The sequence below is a fragment of the Tachyglossus aculeatus genome, chromosome 3, assembly GCF_015852505.1.
Source record: "Tachyglossus aculeatus isolate mTacAcu1 chromosome 3, mTacAcu1.pri, whole genome shotgun sequence".
In the NCBI taxonomy this organism is placed as follows: domain Eukaryota; kingdom Metazoa; phylum Chordata; class Mammalia; order Monotremata; family Tachyglossidae; genus Tachyglossus; species Tachyglossus aculeatus.
This window is the reverse complement of record NC_052068.1, coordinates 23,762,904-23,781,016: the sequence shown is the minus strand read 5'-3', so window position 1 is coordinate 23,781,016 and position 18,113 is coordinate 23,762,904. Positions and strand designations below refer to the sequence as shown.

The 18,113-nt window shown below is 45.7% G+C and overlaps 1 protein-coding gene across 4 annotated transcripts in view; it reads right to left on the bottom strand.

Moving 5' to 3' along the window:
• The window catches only part of CUTC (cutC copper transporter), a 37,790-nt gene that overhangs the window by 13,963 nt on the left and 5,714 nt on the right, over positions 1–18,113 (bottom strand). For 3 of the 4 annotated variants that reach the window (XM_038743978.1, XM_038743976.1, XM_038743979.1), the window contains 5 exons: positions 10,258–10,317; positions 7,929–8,138; positions 5,967–6,002; positions 5,657–5,790; positions 4,116–4,143 (listed from right to left, as the gene is read on the bottom strand). In XM_038743978.1, coding sequence (XP_038599906.1) covers positions 4,116–4,143; positions 5,657–5,790; positions 5,967–6,002; positions 7,929–8,138; positions 10,258–10,317 — 468 coding nt within the window. The remainder of the gene's footprint in view (positions 1–4,115; positions 4,144–5,656; positions 5,791–5,966; positions 6,003–7,928; positions 8,139–10,257; positions 10,318–18,113) is intronic. The other variant, XM_038743977.1, reaches the window with a different exon arrangement.

The following is an 18,113-nucleotide window of genomic DNA, read 5'->3' as shown; positions in this document are numbered from 1 at the left end:
CCGTCACTATAGATGACACCACCATACTTCCCATCTCACAAGCCCGTAACCTTGGCGTTTATCCTTGCCTCCTCTCTCTCATTCAACGCGCATGTTCTATCCGTCATCAGAATCCTGTCGGTCTCACTGTAGATGACACCACCACACTTCCCATCTCACAAGCCCGTAACCTTGGCGTTTATCTTTGCCTCCTCTCTCTCATTTAACACGCATGTTCTATCCGTCATCAAAATCCTGTCGGTCTCGCTTTCACAACATCGCTAAAATCCACCCTTTCCGCTCCATCCAAACTCCTACCACGTAAATACCACCACTCAACCTTTCCTGCCTAGATTACCGCAACAGCCTGCTTTCTGACCTCCCAAACTCCTGCCTCTCTCCCTGCTCCAGTCCATACGTCTCTCCGCTGCCCGGATCATCTTTCTACAGACACGTTCAGGACATGTCACCCCACCCTCCTCAAAAATCTCCAGGAGTTGCCTATCCACCTCCGTATCAAACAAAAAATCCTTACCATTGGCTTTAAAGCCCTCCATCACCTTGCCCCCTCTACCTCACCTCACTGCTCTCCTCCTACAACCCAGCCCGCACCCTTCGCTCCTCTGCTGTGAGCTCGTTGTGGGCAGGGACTGTCACTCTTTATTGCTGCATTGTAATAGTAATAATAATTGTGGCATTTAAGTGCTTACTATGTGCCAGGAACTGTACTAAGCGCTGGGGTGGATACAAGCAAATCAGGTTGGACATAGTCCCCGGTCCCACGTGGGGCTCACAGTCTCAATCCCCATTTTACAGTTGTGGTAACTGAGGCACAGAGAAGTAAAGTGACTTGCCCAAGGCCACACACAACAGACAAGTGGTGGAGCACAGATTCAAACCCATTACTTTCTGATTCCCAGGCCCGTACTCTATCTGCTATGCCACTACCACCACTTTTCCAGGTGCTTAGTACAGTGCTCTGCACCCAGTAAGCACTTATACTTATAGGCTCAGAGAAGCAGCGTGGCTCAGTGGAAAGAGCCCGGGCTTTGGAGTCAGAGGTCATGGGTTTGAATCCCGGCTCCCCCACGTGTCTGCTGTGTGACCTTCGGCAAGTCACTTCACTTCTCTGAGCCTCAGTTCCCTCATCTGGAAAATGGGGATTAAGACTGTGAGCCCCACGTGGGACAACTTGATCACCTTGTATTCCCCCCCAGCTCTTAGAACAGTGCTCTGCACATAGTAAGCGCTTAACAAATGCCATTATTATTATTATTATTATTATTATTATTATAAGTAAGCACCTTTACAACATCACCAAGATCTGCCCTTTCCTCTCCATCCAAACCGCTACCTTGATGGTTCAATCTCTCATCCTATCTCAACTGGATTACTGCAACTGCCTCCTTTCTGATCTCCCATCCTCCTGTCTCTCCCCGCTTCACTCTGCTGCCCGGATTATCTTTGTAAAGAAACGGTCTGGGCATGTCACTCCCCTCCTCAAAAATCTCCAGTGGTTGCCTATCAACCTTCTCATGAAGCAAAAACTCCTCACTATTGGCTTCAAAGCTCTCCATCCCCTCGCCCCCTCCTACCTCACCTTCCTTCTCTCCTTCTCCAGCCCAGCCCGCACCCTCCACTCCTCTGCCGCTAATCTCCTCACCGTGCCTCGTTCTCACCAGTCATTCATTCAATTGTATTTATTGAGCGTTTACTGTGTGCAGAGCACTGTACTAAGCGCTTGGGAAGTCGGCAACATATAGAGAAGGCCCCTACTCAACAGTGGGCTCACAGTCTAGAAGGGGGAGACAGACAACAAAACAGAACATGTAGACAGGTGTCAAAATCGTCAGAACAAATACAATTAAAGCTATATGCACATCATTAACAAAATAAATAGAATAGTAAATATGTACAAGTAAAATAGAGTAATAAATCTGTATAAATATATACAAGTGCTGTGGGGAGGGGAAGAAGGTAGGGCTGGGGGGATGGGGAAGAGGAGAGGAAAAAGGGGGCTCAGTCTGGGAAGGCCTCCTGGAGGAGGTGAGCGCTCAGTAGGGCTTTGCAGGGAGGAAGAGAGCCAGCTTGGTGGATATGTGGAGGGAAGGCATTCCAGGCCAGGGGAAGGACGTGGGCTGGGGGTCGACGGCAAGACAGGCGAGAACGAGGCCCGGTGAGGAGGTTAGCGGTGGCAGAGGAGCGGAGGGTGTGGGCTGGGCTGGAGAAGGACAGAAGGGAGGTGAGGTAGGAGGGGGCGAGGGGATGGACAGCCTTGAAGCCCAGGGTGAGGAGTTTTTGCTTGATGTGTAGGTTGACAGGTAGCCACTGGAGATTTTTGAGGAGGGGAGTAACATGCCCAGGGCGTTTCTGTAGCAGTCCCTCCGTCGACCCCTGGCCCATATCCTTCCCCTGACCTGGAATGCCCTCCCTCCACATGTCTGCCAAACTAGCTCTTTTCCTCTCTTCAAAGCCCTACTGAGAGCTCACCTCCTCCAGAAGGCCTTCCCAGACTGAGCCCGCCCTTTTCCTCTCCTCCTCCTCCCCTCCCCATCGCCCCCACTCCCTCCCTCTGCCCTCCCCCCTTCCCCTCGCCACAGCACTTGCGTATCTTTGTACAGATTTATGACTATTCATTTTATCAATGATGTGAATATAGGCATAATTCTATTTATACCTATGAGAAGCAGTGTAGCTCAATGGGAAAGAGCCCGGGCTTTGGAGTCAGAGGTCATGGGTTCAAATCCCGGCTCTGCCAATTGTCAGCTGTGTGACTTTGGGCAAGTCACTTCACTTCTCTGGGCCTCAGTTACCTCATCTGTAAAATGGGGATGAAGACTGTGAGCCCCACATGGGACAACCTGATTACCTTGTAACCTCCCCAGCGCTTAGAACAGTGCTTTGCACATAGTAAGCACTTAATAAATGCCATTATTATTATTATTTATTCTGATGGTATTGACACCTGTCTACTTGTTTTGTTGTCCGTCTCCCCCTTCTAGACTGTGAGCCCGTTGTTGGGTAGGGACCGTCTCTAAATGTTGCCGACTTGTACTTCCCAAGCGCTTAGTACAGTGCTCTGCACACAGTAAGCGCTCAATAAATACGACTGAATGAGTGAATTATAAATGAGACTGACTGACTGAATGAATGAAAAACCGAAAAATCCCTTTGTTTTTTAGGCATCCTCCACTCCAGTAGGGAGTGATTGGTGGCTCTTGGGGATGCAGGGGTGGCCAACGTTTCTAGCCCATAAACAAACCAGCTTCGGTGACGGAGGCCAGCACTATATTTTCCTGCTTCATGTAGTAGTACTAGCCGTAGTGATGGTTATTATTAAGCTCTTACTAGGTGCAGAGCACTGTACTAAGCACTGGGGGAAAAGATACACAGATGAAAATAAGACATGGCCTCTGGCCCCCAAGAGGCTCACAACCAATATAAGGATGGGGTGGGGGAGCAGCTGGCTACCCCTCCGATCCCTTTTTTCCCTTCCCTTCTCCCTCTAATTATTCTAACCCTATGCCACTCTCCTGCCGCCTTTCTCCCTAACTTTTGTGCCTGGTTTTTCACTTCCTAAATGCAGACTACTTTCAAACAGCATGAGAGTTAAAAAACACCGTAAGAGGGTAAGAAACACAATCAGTCTTTCCGGCCTACACGGCTCAGTGGAAAAGAGCCCAGGCATTGGAGTCAGAGGTCGGGGGTTCAAATCCCGGCTCTGCCAATTGTCAGCTGTGTGACTTTGGGCAAGTCACTTCACTTCTCTGGGCCTCAGTTCCCTCATCTGTAAAATGGGGATGAAGACTGTGAGCCCCCAGTGGGACAACCTGATCACCTTGTAACCTCCCCAGTGCTTAGAACAGTGCTTTGCACATAGTAAGCGCTTAATAAATGCCATTATTATTATTATTATTATTATACATGGCAAACATTAACAAAATCAATCACCGCCCTTTTCTTGACCTTGAATGACTCCTTTGGCCATTTCACTTCAGGCTCAGCATACCCTTCCCTCAGAAACGATTCACTCCCTTCCTTGGCACTCCGCTAGCCAGGCCTCCTTCTCCCCAACTTTTCCATCCCGCTCCTGCTAGGTTCCAGCTAGCAAAACAAATAACTACAAACATACATACCTGGCATTACCACGATCCTGTTCTTCGCCTGAAAAAAAAAAAATACAGTATAAATATCCCGTCAACCCTTGTCCAAGATGGTAAGAACCCATGGTATAACTTCCCAAATTTTTTTTTCCAACCAAACCCCTACTCTAGAAATGGGCTCTGCACTGGCTCTCTCCTTTGCTACTTTCTAGAGACTTTCTAGAAGTCTCCCCCTTCTAGACTGTGAGCCCGCTGTTGGGTAGGGACCGTCTTTATATGTTGCAAACTTGTATTTCCCAAGGGCTTAGGACAGTGCTCTGCACACAGTAAGTGCTCAATAAATACGATTGAATGAATGAATTTATTGCCCCCGCTGCCTCTCAGCTTGCTATTTTTGTTTCTCCCCAGCTAACCTTCTAACTCTATTTCATTCTTGACTCCACCATCTCCAATTCATCCCTTGGTAGGGAACACCTCTCCCCACTGAATCTGCCGGATCAGGAGTCTACTTCACAAGGTAGCATCTTAGATCAACAAAAAATCTGGTTCAGTATTTCACATCATCAACATCATAAGTGACCTCCCTCAAAACCTTTTAGTTAATTGCTGTATTTCTTTGGAATTCAGGGGCATACAAAAATGGCACTGAAATAACTCTAAAAATAACCTGGCCCTGAAGATACAAACAGGACCATGGACTTGAATCCTCCCTCCTCCTTTAAATCCTCTCATTATATTCCCCAGGCTGATTTGCAGTAATTCATTCATTTTCAGCAATAAGAGCTGCCTGACAAATTCAATAACATCGTTCTGAAAGACGGAATCGATCGATCAATGGTATTTATGGAGCGATGAGGAGAGTACAAAATAACAGAGTTGGCAGTCGCATTCCCCGCCTATGAGGAACTTGCAGTCTGGAGGGGGGGACAGAATATAAATAAATACATTACGGCTATGTACATAAGCACTGTGGGGCTGAGGTTGGGGTGAATATCAAGTGCTTAAAGGGTACAGATCCACGCGCATAGGTGAGGCAGAAGGGAGAGAGAAGAGGGGAAAAGAGGGTTTAATTGGGGAAGACCTCCTGGGGCAGATATGATTTTAATCAGGTGGGGAGAGCGGAGATCTGCACACTGTATCCACAATAACCAAAAGAGAAATGAAGGGATGAAAAGCCATTAATAATCAAAATAATAATTATAATGACAGCAGTATTCGATAAACACTTACCGCATGCTAAGTACTGTTTAGAACAGTGCTTGGCACATAGTAACCGTTTCACAAATACCATCATTACTATTATTATTATTATAGTAAGCGTTTCACAATTACCATCATTATTATTATTAGGGGCTAGGGTAGACAAAATCATCAATTCCAGGCCCGGGGGGACTCAGAGCCTAAAGGGGAGGGAGAATGAGTATTTAACCCCCATTTTACAGTTGAGAGAGCTGAGGCACAGAAAAGTTAGGTGACTTGCTAAAGGTCACACACAGCAGAGACGGGATTCGAAGGCAGGTCAGCCAACTCCCAGGCCCGTGCCCCTTCCGCTGGGCCGCACTGCTTCCCCTTACCTGTTCCGTGAGTCGCTTTATGAGGGGAAGCCCCTCCAGTGCAGAGCTGTCACAGCCACTGGTCAGCACTCGCTCGAACCCCAGGGTGATGAGGGTCTCCAGAGCCACCACAGGATCATGGACCATGTCAAAGGCTGCCAACACAGTTAGACCACTATCGCAACTTCCCGATCGGGAGGGCATTGGAATAATAATGTTTTATCGAAAGCTGGAGCAAAACGGTCAGAGAATGCCGGGCAGAAATCGACCACAATGGTTGCAATGAGGGAATTGCGTGCCCTCAGCGGTTTCGGAAATGCAAATAACTCACCTCGGTGGAAGGTGACGGGCAGAGGCCGGCAAACTGCTGTGAAGAGAAAGGAAGGTGGCATGGTAAACAGACAAGACGGCTGGCAGGAGTGATTTTCTGGAGAGCATTCTGAACGGTGGGAAGCGACTTTCTACCCACCACAGGCACTTCCTAGCCCTTATACTACACAGTCGAGATAATGTTCCGAATTAGCCGGGCCTTTCCTTGATTATCAAGGGGCCCAACTTTCTTTCATTTATTCCTTCAAGTAAAGGATGCATTCTTGCACAACTCTTGCCTTTCCTCTTCAAGACGAAAGCGATGGTGGACAGATTAGAAACGGAGGCACCTTTCTCAGGGCTTCATATTTTGAGATAACTCTCTTAGGGACAACCTAACTTGGGATACCATCAGACCCAGAGGCTTCAAGCTTCTAATTTCATCAAACACTGGAGACAGAAATTCGTATTTCCCCTTGACAAGCTCTCTATCTCCGGTACAGCCCATTCCATGGGAAACCTTACCTAAGGCACATAAAGAATTTGCTGACAGATTGCTGCCAACTCCCAAAAACTTTCATAGAAGCATTTACAACTTGAGATGGCGTTTAAATACGGTATGGATTTGGGGGTCTAAAAAATATTATTTGGAGTTCTAATCAGGTTTCATTATTCTTTTTTAAAAAATATGGGTCAAAACAGATTTTAATTTTCACTCGACATCTGTCTGGCAACTGCATTTCAGAAATTTTCTATACCAAGCTTGGAAAAACGAAACAACGACAGGGAGGACGACCTGAGGCCAAGTGTAATTCAAGGGTGTTCGGAAAACTCAGAAAGTAATTCAGAATATTCAGAAAATTAGTCCTTTCTAGTGTTTGAAGACAGGCAAACGGCAAAACCAGCCCTCAGTTACCTGTTGGCATACGTGGCAACTCAAAGCAAACTTGCTTCGTTTGGGAAAGCAGACTCTAAAACTTCACAAAAGCCTAACCCTGGTTTTGAGGGGAGACTCCATTGCAGACCATGAAGAATGCTGACATTCCACAAGAGGGAAGCTAACACTGATCACAGGTACCAGGCTACCCAAGGAATCCCCAGACTCCTAGGGAAATATTTATTTCCTGTAACCCAGGGGAAAAAGAATGCACAATGCATTTAAAAGTGAGTTAGACCTTCTGAACATCACATTCAAAAATACAAATCAATTCTATTGCTGTAAGTGGAGATGTTGACTTAAATCAAGTGAAAATCAACATAAATTCAGTTGGATAGTGAAAGTGTTACCAAAAAAGTGAACTTTTTAAAAAAATTATACTGGAGAGGGGAGTTTTAGGGTCCCAATTTTTAATCAGGGGAGGTTAAAATTAAGTGAAATTTGGTAAAACCTAAAAATCCATTCCCTAGGCAGATGCAGCCCAAGGACATTTTAGGAGCCGTGGTTAATCCCTGCAACTTTTACTCAGTTCCTCAAAGGCTGATTTCTTTTTAGATCCTCCATAATTTCTTCCACACTTCATTTCTTTGGAAGACTAGTTATTTCATTCATTCAATCGTATTTCAATCATATTTATTGAACACTTACTGTGTGCAGAGCACTGTATCAAATGCTTGGGAAGTACAAGTTGGCAACACGTAGAGACGGTCCCTACCCACCAGCGGGCTCACAGTCTAGAAGGGGGAGACAGACAACAAAACAAAACATGTGGACAGGTGTCAAGTCATCAGAATAAATAGAAGTAAAGCTAGATGCACATCATTAACAAAATCAATAGAATAGTAAATATGTACAAGTAAAATAGAGCAATAAATCTGTACAATCTGTATTTCCGTTGCAGCTAAAGGCTACTAGGGTGAATGGAAGAGTCCTGCTGAGTTAGTGGTCCTTACAACACAGCTTCAGGCCCAAACGAACAAATTGAATTGGAATCTATCATGAATTCACCTTTTCAATTATCCAGAGGAAGTCAGTCAAAATTCTTACCCAGGAGCGCCATGCACAGCTCGGTTTCAATGTGTCCATCTTCAGTCAGGGCCCCCAACACCAACCCATCGGCACCATGAAGTTTGGCGAGTCGGATGTCGGCCTTCATCACCTCCACCTCACGGTCCGAATACAAAAAATCTCCGGCCCTGGGCCGGATCATCACAAACACGGGGATCTGGACACACTGCTTCACCACTTGAAGGACACCTGCAGAGGTATGCGGACCAAGAATGGGGCCAATAACCAAGAATTTCAAAGGAAAACGTGAGGATTACAAAAAACACACTAATGCTTCCAAATGGAGTCGGATTGAGGCTACTCTTATTCTTCTCCATACTTTGGATGGAAGCCTACATTTCACCTCTGGTAAAGAAAAAACCAACAACAAAAAAAAGGAAAGTACGGGGAAAAGAGGAAGAAAGATCGAGCAGAAGAGTAAGGAAAGGAATACTTGTTCATCTTCCAGATTTCTCTAATGGTAAATAGCATCTGTCCATGCCTCCAGGAGATTGTAAGCTCCTGGAGGGCAGAGAATGTGTATCTTGCTCCTGTTGTACTCTTCCAAGTGCTTAAGACAGTGTCTAGCGCTCAGTAGGGGCTCAGTACGTGCCACTGATAGGCTGAAGGAAATGAGTAAAGGGAGGCCGCCCAATATTTTTAAAGCACATATCAATTAATAAGACTCCTCGCAGAACTTCTTATGATACCTCGAGCTCTTTCACTGGAATAATTATTCGAAGGGAGAAGAGTACGGGTCTAGGCGCAGAGAGATCTGGCTCCTAATTTCCGCTCTACCGCTGACTTGCTGTGTTACTTTGGGCGAATCAGTTGGGTAAAGAAAAAAAACCAACAAAAAAAAGGGAAGTAGGGGGAAAAGAGAAAGAAAGATCGAGCAGAAGAATAAGGAAAGGAATACTTGTTCATCTTCCAGCTTTCTCTAATGGTAAATAGCATCTGTCCATGCCTCCAGGAGATTGTAAGCTCCTGGAGGGCAGAGAATGTGTATCTTGCTCCTGTTGTACTCTTCCAAGTGCTTAGTACAGTGTCTAGCGCTCAGTAGGGGCTCAGTACGTGCCACTGATAGACTGAAGGAAACGAGCAGAGGAAGGCCTGATATTTTTAGAGCACATATCAATTAACAATAAGACTCCTTGCAGACCTTCTTATGATACTGCGAGCTCTTTCACTGGAATAATTATTTGAAGGGAGAAGAGTACGGGTCTAGGCGTAGAAAGATCTGGGTCCTAATTTCCGCTCCACCGCTGACTTGCTGTGTTACTTTGGGCAAATCAGTTAACCTCTCTGGGCCTCACTTCCCTTATCTGTAAAATGGGGATGAGATACCCGCTCTCCCTACCTCTTAGGCTGAGCCCAGTGAGGGACAGGAATTCTGTCCATCTGATTAACCTGCATTTACCCCGAGTTTAGTATAACTTCTTGGCACATAGTAAGTGCTTAATAAATACTACAATTACTCATTGGTATTAGGAGATTCCCTGGAACTCCTTTTTCTTCTTCTTAGTCTTTTGCAGCAGTTTTTGAAACCAACTGATGTGAGGGGGAGTACGATACAGTTGGTGGACAAGAACGCTGCCCTCGGGAAGCTTCCAACCTAGTGTGGAAGACAGACATTAAAATAAATTAAAAGGCAGGGGAAGCAATGAAGTAGGATATGCACGTACGTGCTGTGGGGGTGGGACACAGTTCTAACTGGTTCCAAGTTCATTCATTCATTCATTCAACCGTATTTACTGAGTGCTTACTGTGTGTAGAGCACTGTACTAAGCGCTTGGGAAGTACAAGTTGGCAACATATAGAGACGGTCCCTACCCAAAAGCGGGCTCACAGTCTAGAAGGGGGAGACAGACAACAAAACAAAACATATTAACAAAATAAAATAATTAGAATAAGTATGTACAAGTAAAATAGAGTAATAAATATGTACAAACACACACACACACACATATATATATATATATATATCCAGGTGCTGTGGGGAGGGGAAGGAGGTAAGGCGGGGGGGGATAGGGAACATTCCAAGTTCTATGCCTTACGTTTGAAATACAAGCACAAAGGAGAATTGCCCCGTATTTCCCCAAAGTCAGGGAAGAGAAAACAACTGGACTTAATCTGGGAAATTTGGTGAGGAAAAGTATATAGCAGAAGTATCTGCAGCTGGCTCCTAGGCCTCAATATCCCCTTGACGGCTCAATACTACAGTGAATATAATTCACCAATAAATGGCCTCCTACCACCGATTATGCCAAGAATTCAAGCAACCGGGAAGGAGGGCAGGTGATACCATACTCTGCAAAATGGCCCTCACCCATGCTGGGTGTCGTTCCTCCTTCCAGCAAACTAGAACACAACTCGAGCCGGCCAGCACCTGCAATGAAAAAAACGGGTTAAAGTTCACGCACTGCTCCCTGAAACTAACTTAATCGGTTCTATAATGCTCCAAATGTAGGTGAAAATGTCCAGGATACTCAACGAGTACAACATCTCCTGGAGTCCAGGGAATAGGGCTTTGGGGGTCTGCGGGTGAGATTATCTGCTGGATTTACCAAATGAGGGGAACAGCGTGGCTCAGTGGAAAGAGCCCGGGCTTTGAAGTCAGAGGTCATGGGTTCAAATCCCGGCTCCGCCACATGTCTGCTGTGTGACCTTGGGCAAGTCACTTAACTTCTCTGAGCCTCAGTTACCTCATCTGGAAAATGGGGATTAAGACTGTGAGCCCCATGTGGGACAACTTGATCACCTTGTATCCCCCCCCCAGCGCTTAGAACAGTGCTCTGCACATAGTAAGCGCTTAATAAATGCCATTAAAAAACAAAAAACAGCGTGGCTCAGTGGAAAGGGCCTGGGCTTTGGAGTCAGAGGTCATGGGTTCAAACCCCGGCTCCGACAATTGTCAGCTGTGTGACTTTGGGCAAGTCACTTAACATCTCTTTGCCTCAGTGACCTCATCTGTAAAATGGAGATTAAGACGATGAATCTCCCCCCATCCCCGAGGGACAATCTGATCACCTTGTAACCTCACCAGCGCTTAGAACAGTGCTTTGCCCCTAGTAAGTGCTTAATAAATGCCATTATTATTATTATTATTATTGTTCTAAGAGAAGAGGGGAGGAGAGAAACATCCAGTCCCTGAGGGTTGTGACGGCTCTGGAGGGAAATAGGTCAGGCTGAAAGGGAGAAACAAAGCCAAAAGGACTAGTGTGGATTTTAATATTTATCTCGTGTAAAAGAAAACTACTTTTGCAGCCTAGTGAAATGTGGATGAAACTCTAATAGAAACATACCGTATGGACTCTTCATAAGCCCGCAAACTCAGAGAAGCAATGTGGCTCAGTGGAAAGAGCCTGGGCTTTGGAGTCAGAGGTCAAGGGTTCAGATCCCGGCTCTGCCAATTGTCAGCTGTGTGACTTTGGGCAAGTCACTTAGCTTCTCTGTACCTCAGTTACCTCATCTGCAAAATGGGGATGAAGACTGTGAGTCCCCCGTGGGACAACCTGATCACCTTGTAACCTCCCCAGTGCTCAGAACCGTGCTTTGCACATAGTAAGCGCTTAATAAATGCCATCATTATCATTCATTTGACTGGGGACATAATAGTACTAATTATGGTCTCACTAGGTGCCAAGCACTGTGATTGCTTCAGGGTAATCACTCGATCGGCCAACTGTGTTTACTGAGCACTTTCTGTGTGCAGGGCACTGTACTAAGTGCTTGGGAGAGTACAATATCAAAATAAACAGACACATTCCCCGCACCGAAAGAGCTTACGGTCTAGAGGGGGAGACAGACATCAATAAAAATAAATTACAGACATGTTCATAAGTGCTGTGGGGCTGGGAGGGGGACGAATAAAGGGAACGACGCAAAGGGAGGGGGAGAAGAGGAAAGGGGACTTACATGCCCGTCCCACATGGGCCTCAAAATGTAAGAGGCAGTGAGAGAAGATCATCATCATCATCAATTGTATTTATTGAGCGCTTACTATGTGCAGAGCACTGTACTAAGCGCTTGGGAAGTACAAATTGGCAACATATAGAGACAGTCCCTACCCAACAGTGGACTCACAGTCTAAAAGGGGGAGACAGAGAACAAAACCAAACATACTAACAAAATAAAATAGAATAGATATGTACAAATAAAATAAATAAATAGAGTAATAAATATGTACAAACACATATACATATATACAGGTGCTGTGGGGAAGGGAAGGAGGTAAGATGGGGGGGATGGAGAGGGGGACGAGGGGGAGAAGATGACATCTCCCTGTTTTATAGATGATGTTAACTGAGGTCCAGAAAGTTAAATGACTTGCCCGAGGGCATAAATCAGCCAGTGACAGAGCTGGTATCAGGACCCAGGCCTTTGCTCTTTCCATCTCTCAAGTCCACCTAAAATTAGACCAGAGCCGCCTCTCAGAATGAAGAAATACCCTGAGCTCAAGTTGCTTGATGTCACTTCTGGCTCACATGTTAAATACCGCAAAACACAGCAGTCTGAGGAGTACAGATTGGAAGCTGATGTCCCCTCTTTCCTCTCCTGTCATGTGCCAAGGGGTAGTTCATTTTTTACTTCCGGAGTTTGTCTTTAAGAAAGCCAGCAAATAAGGATGAAATTGAGGTTGTTCTTGAGCAGCCAGGGCCCGGGAATGGGCCTTAAGAAAAGCAGCAGAGAAACTTGGAAAAACAACAACAACAACAGGGAGAATGACCTGAGACCAAGCGGGTCATGACAAGCAACTGGAAGAATACGCAATGCGGTCATTTGAAGAAACCCTAACACTTGAGCCAAGAGAAATGGAAGTTTTCTGGAATTCCTTTAGCTAATCACAATAGGACACCCTATTATTAAGTGCTGAGGGTCCACACAAAATCTGAGGGAGAAATCCTTAGAACACTTTGCTTGAATTGGCTTTAGTGGGGCACAAATCAATCGTTCAATCAGTCGTCTTTATTGAGCGTTTTCTGTGTGCACAGCACCGTACTAAGCACTTGGGAGAGTATACTATACTAGAGTTGGTAAACGTTCCTTGCCCCAAAGAAGTTTAAAGACTAGAGGGAAGTCCTTCCTATGGACAAGTAGAGTCTGGTTTTAAGAATTTCTTTCTCATTTCGAGGAAGGCCAAAGCGGTAAAATATTACGACAGAACAAGGTCAGAGTACTGACCTAATGGGATCTTTGAATGTTACAAATCTTTGTACCTCATGGTACTTCATGGTACCTCATGGTACAGATAATACACTTAACAGCAGAGACTAGCAGAAATAATCAACTTTTCACCTAGATTTTGAAATAGGTATATTTGTGTGACTCTGCGTCTGCCTGTTCTTCTGCCTTCGCGGCATTAACTGAGCACTTACCATGTGCAGAGCACTGTACTAAGCGTTTGGGAAAGTATAATACAATAAAGTCGACATGTTCCCTGCCTTCAAGAAATTTACAGTTCAGAAGGGGAGACAAACATTAATATTCATTACAGGTAAGGGAAGCACAGAGAATAGGCGTCAGAAGCAGCATGGCCCAGTGCTAAGAGTGTGGCCTTGGGAGTCAACTAAATGTGGGTTCTAATCCTGCCTCCGCCACTTGCCTGCTGTGTGATCTTGGGCAAGTCACTAAACTTCTCTGTGCCTCAGTTACCTCACCTGTAAAACGGGGATTAAGACTGGGAGTCCCATGTGGGACCCGGACTGGGTCCAGTCTGATTATCTTGTACCTACCCCAATGCAGGGCACACTGCTCAGCACATAGTAGGTGCTTAACAAATACCATAAGAAGTGCTGTATGGGCAGGAGATGGGGAGGGTACCAAAGAGGGAATCCAGTGGGTGACACAGAAGAGAGGGAAAAATGGGGGAGGAGATGAGAAATTGGTCAGGGAGGGCTTCCTGACGGAGATATGATTTTAATAGGACTCTAAAGAGGGGGGAATAATAATAATAATAATAATAATAATGCCCCTGCTCTCTCTTCCCTCCCTCCAGGCTCGTATCTACACCTGCTTTCAGGTCATCTCCATCTGGATGTCTGCCCACCATCTAAAACTCAACATGTCCAAGGCTGAACTCCCTATCTTCCCTCCCAAACCCTGCTCTCTCTCTGACTTTCCCATCACTGTTGACGGCACTACCATCCTTCCCGTCTCACAAGCCCACAACCTTGGTGTCATCCTCGACTCGGCTCTCTCGTTCACCCCTCACATCCAATCCGTCACCAAAACCTGCCAGTCTCATCTCCGCAACATTGCCAAGATCCGCCCTTTCCTCTCCATCCAAACCGCTACCCTGCTCGTTCAATCTCCCATCCTATCCTGACTGGATTACTGCATCAGCCTCCTCTCCGATCTCCCATCCTCCTGTCTCTCCCCACTTCAATGCATACTTCACACCGCTGCCCGGATCGTCTTTGTGCAGAAACGCTCTGGGCATGTTACTCCCCTCCTCAAAAATCTCCAGTGGCTACCAATCAACCTACGCATCAGGCAAAAACTCCTCACCCTGGGCTTCAAGGCTGTCCATCACCTCGCCCCCTCCTACCTTGCCTCCCTTATCTCCTTCTCCAGCCCAGCCCAAACCCTCCTCTCCTCCGCCGCTAATCTCCTCACCGTTAGGCCTCGTCCTCGCCTGTCCCCCCGTCGACCCCCAGCCCACGTCCTCCCCCTGGCCTGGAATGCCTTCCCTCCGCACATCCACCAAGCTAGCTCTCTTCCTCCCTTCAAAGCCCTACTGAGAGCTCACCTCCTCCAGGAGGCCTTCCCACACTCAGCCCCCTCCTTCCTCTCCCCTTCCCCATCCCCCCACCTTACCTCTTTCCCCTCCCCACAGCACGTGTATATATGTATATATGTTTGTACATATTTATTACTCTATTTTACTTGTACATATTTATTCTATTTATTTTATTTTGTGAATATGTTTTGTTTTGTTGTCGGTCTCCCCCTTCTAGACTGTGAGCCTGTTGTTGGGTAGGGACCGTCTCTATATGTTGCCAACTTGTACTTCCCAAGCGCTTAGTCCAGTGCTCTGCACACAGTAAGCGCTCAATAAATACGATTGAATGAATTTATTAAGTGCTTACTATGTGCAAAGCCCTGTTCTAAGTGCTGGGGAGGTTACAAGGTGATCAGGTTGCCCCACCAGGGGCTCGCAGTCTTCATCTCCATTTTACAGATGAGGTAACTGAGGCCCAGAGAAGTGAAGTGACTGGCCCAAAGTCACACAGCTGACAATTGGAGGAGCCGGGATTTGAACCCATGACCTCTGACTCCAAAGCCCAGGCTCTTTCCACTGAGACACGCCGCTTCTCTAGTGTAGAGTAGCGGTCTGTCAGATAAGAAGGGGGAGGGAGCTGCAGGAGGAAAGGTGAGAACAAGGGGTTGATGGTGTGACTGTATTTTGGAGTCCATGCCTCTGCTTAGTTACATTCTTAGCTGTTGATTTCTGTTTTTTTTTGTCCTGCCTGCAGCTAATCTAACCCTCTACACTGAGGGGTCATTGTGGGCAGGAAATATGTCTACCAACCATGTTGTATTGTACTCTCCCACAGTAAGTGCTCAGTAAATATCATTAATTGATTGATTGATTGTGGATAATGATCTCCCTCTCTCCCCACCTTACCTCCTTCCCCTCCCCACAGCACCTGTATATATGTTTGTACGTATTTATTACTTTATTAATTTATTTATTTTATTTTGTTTATTTTGTTAATAAGTTTTGTTTTGTTTGTCTCCCTCTTCTAGACTGTGAGCCCACTGTTGGGTAGGGACCGTCTCTAGATGTTGCCAAGTTGGACTTCCCAAGCGCTTAGTACAGTGCTCCGCACACAGTAAGTGCTCAATAAATACGATTGAATGAATAATGAGCCTCACACTGGGTAAACTCCCCAAGACGGATCCTTTTTAGGGGCAGCTCTACACAGGTTTCTCAAGGCTACTAATGCTTGATTTCGTCATTGCTAACAAGCGAACAGGAGAAATGCTTTCGGAACAAACTATAAAATTCTCCTTTTTCCTTTCCGGGGTGAGCCTCTCCCGTCCTTCTCTCTCCTCCCCAGAGACCACCCACTTACCCCACCCCTGTCCCATTTTCCTGGAGTCAGAAGCCTGCATCCTATTTGCTTTCTCCTGGCCCTTCTCCCAGGAAGGAGGAGAGCTGCAGAGACTGGCAAGGGAACAGGATAAACCCTTCCAGCACAAAGCACGAAGCTTTCCTAGGCCTCTCTGGATGAGATTCTCCCCTTTCCACACCTCCCCGAAGACAACCTATTTACACCCAATTTTCCTGACTTGGTTCAGACCCCCTTCCAGTCACCCGTCCAAATCTCCTCTCCCACCCCCTGAAGTTCTGTGATGTCCTTCCCACTGAATTTTTGCTATTACCATAGAAATAATAATGACAGTAATTTTGGTATTTGATAAGTGCTTACTAGGTGCCACGAATTGTACTAAGTGCTGGGGTAGCTACAAGATCATCAGGTCCCACACAAGACTCACAGTCTAAGTAGGAGTGAGAACAGGTATTGATTCCCCATTTTGCAGATGAGAAAACTGAGGCACAGAAAGTTTATTAATAATAATAATAATAATTGTGATATTTGTTAAGGGCTTACTATGTGTCAGGCACTGTCAGGCACTATTACTCTATTTATTTATTCTTAATCTATTTATTTATTTATTTTACTTGTACATATCTATTCTATTTTATTTTGTAGTATGTTTGGTATTATTTGGTATTATTCCTGTATATATGTATATATGTTTGTACATATTTATTACTCTATTTATTTATTTTACTTGTACATATCTATTCTATTTTATTTTGTAGTATGTTTGGTTTTGTCTCCCCCTTTTAGACTGTGAGCCCACTGTTGGGTGGGACTGTCTCTATATGTTGCCAACTTGTACTTCCCAAGCGCTTAGTACAGTGCTCTGCACACAGTAAGCGCTCAATAAATACGATTGATTGATTGATTGATTACTACGCGCTGGGGTGAATACAAGCAAATCGGGTTAGACCCAATTCCTATCCCACGCGGGGCTCGTTGTTTCAATCCCCATTTTACAGAGGAGGGAACTGAGGCACAGGGCAGTGAAGTGACCTTCCCAAGTTCACACAGCAGACAAGCGGTGGAGCCGGGACTAGAACCCAGGTCCTGTGACTCCGAGGCTGGTGCTCTTTCCACTAGGACATGCTCTTTATCAAGAAAGATATCAAAAATATTTATTTTATTTTGTTAGTATGTTTGGTTTTGTCCTCTGTCTCCCCCTTTTAGACTGTGAGCCCAATGTTGGGTAGGGACTGTCTCTATATGTTGCCAATTTGTACTTCCCAAGCGCTTAGTACAGTGCTCTGCACATAGTAAGCGCTCAATAAATATGATTGATTGATTGATTGATTGAAAGAGCTTGGATTGGAAGTTGAGAGGCCTGTGAAAGACTACTTCTTGCCCAGCATTACTCACTCTTCCGGGTTCAAACCAGAAGACCAGACCAGATCGGATTGGGCTCCAACACGGGAACCTCAACAGGCCGATTTTCTCACCCAGTAGATTCATTCATTCAGTCGTATTTATTGAGCGCTTACTGTGTGCAGAGCACTGTACTAGATCCAGTCAAGGCATGGCCAGCACTCAACAAGAAAATCTGCCCGCCAATCAGATCCTACCTAGGAGAACCCATCAAAGGAGGGAAATGAAGGGGGCGGATCATACACCAAAGTCTTAACTGGAATAATCCAAACAAAGATTTCCTGGAAATCTTTCATTTGTCACGGGAGTCATAGATTAAAAGCTGAAAACCTAATGTCTACTATGTGTTCACGTTTGCTAATTCTTCCAATCTACCTCCACCATGGAAAGGTACCAATGTCAAGAAGCAAAATAAAAATCCGAACCACGGAAGACTCCCACTTGACATAAAGCAAAAACGGCCTGATAATTTTCATTCTCAAAAACGTTGTCTGGAAACACTGTGAGCCACCGAGCACATCCTCTACTCAAGCAGGGATCCAGGGGTTCTTGAACAAAGAACCAGCTTTCTTTGTGTTCACCTACTCGGTCAATCTGTGCTTGATTCTCCATCTCTATAGATAAAAAATACTTGCCAATAGCAAATGTATCTAAAGTGGTACTCTGTCAAGAGTGGGATGGAGGTGAGTGTGAAAAAAGTGTGACA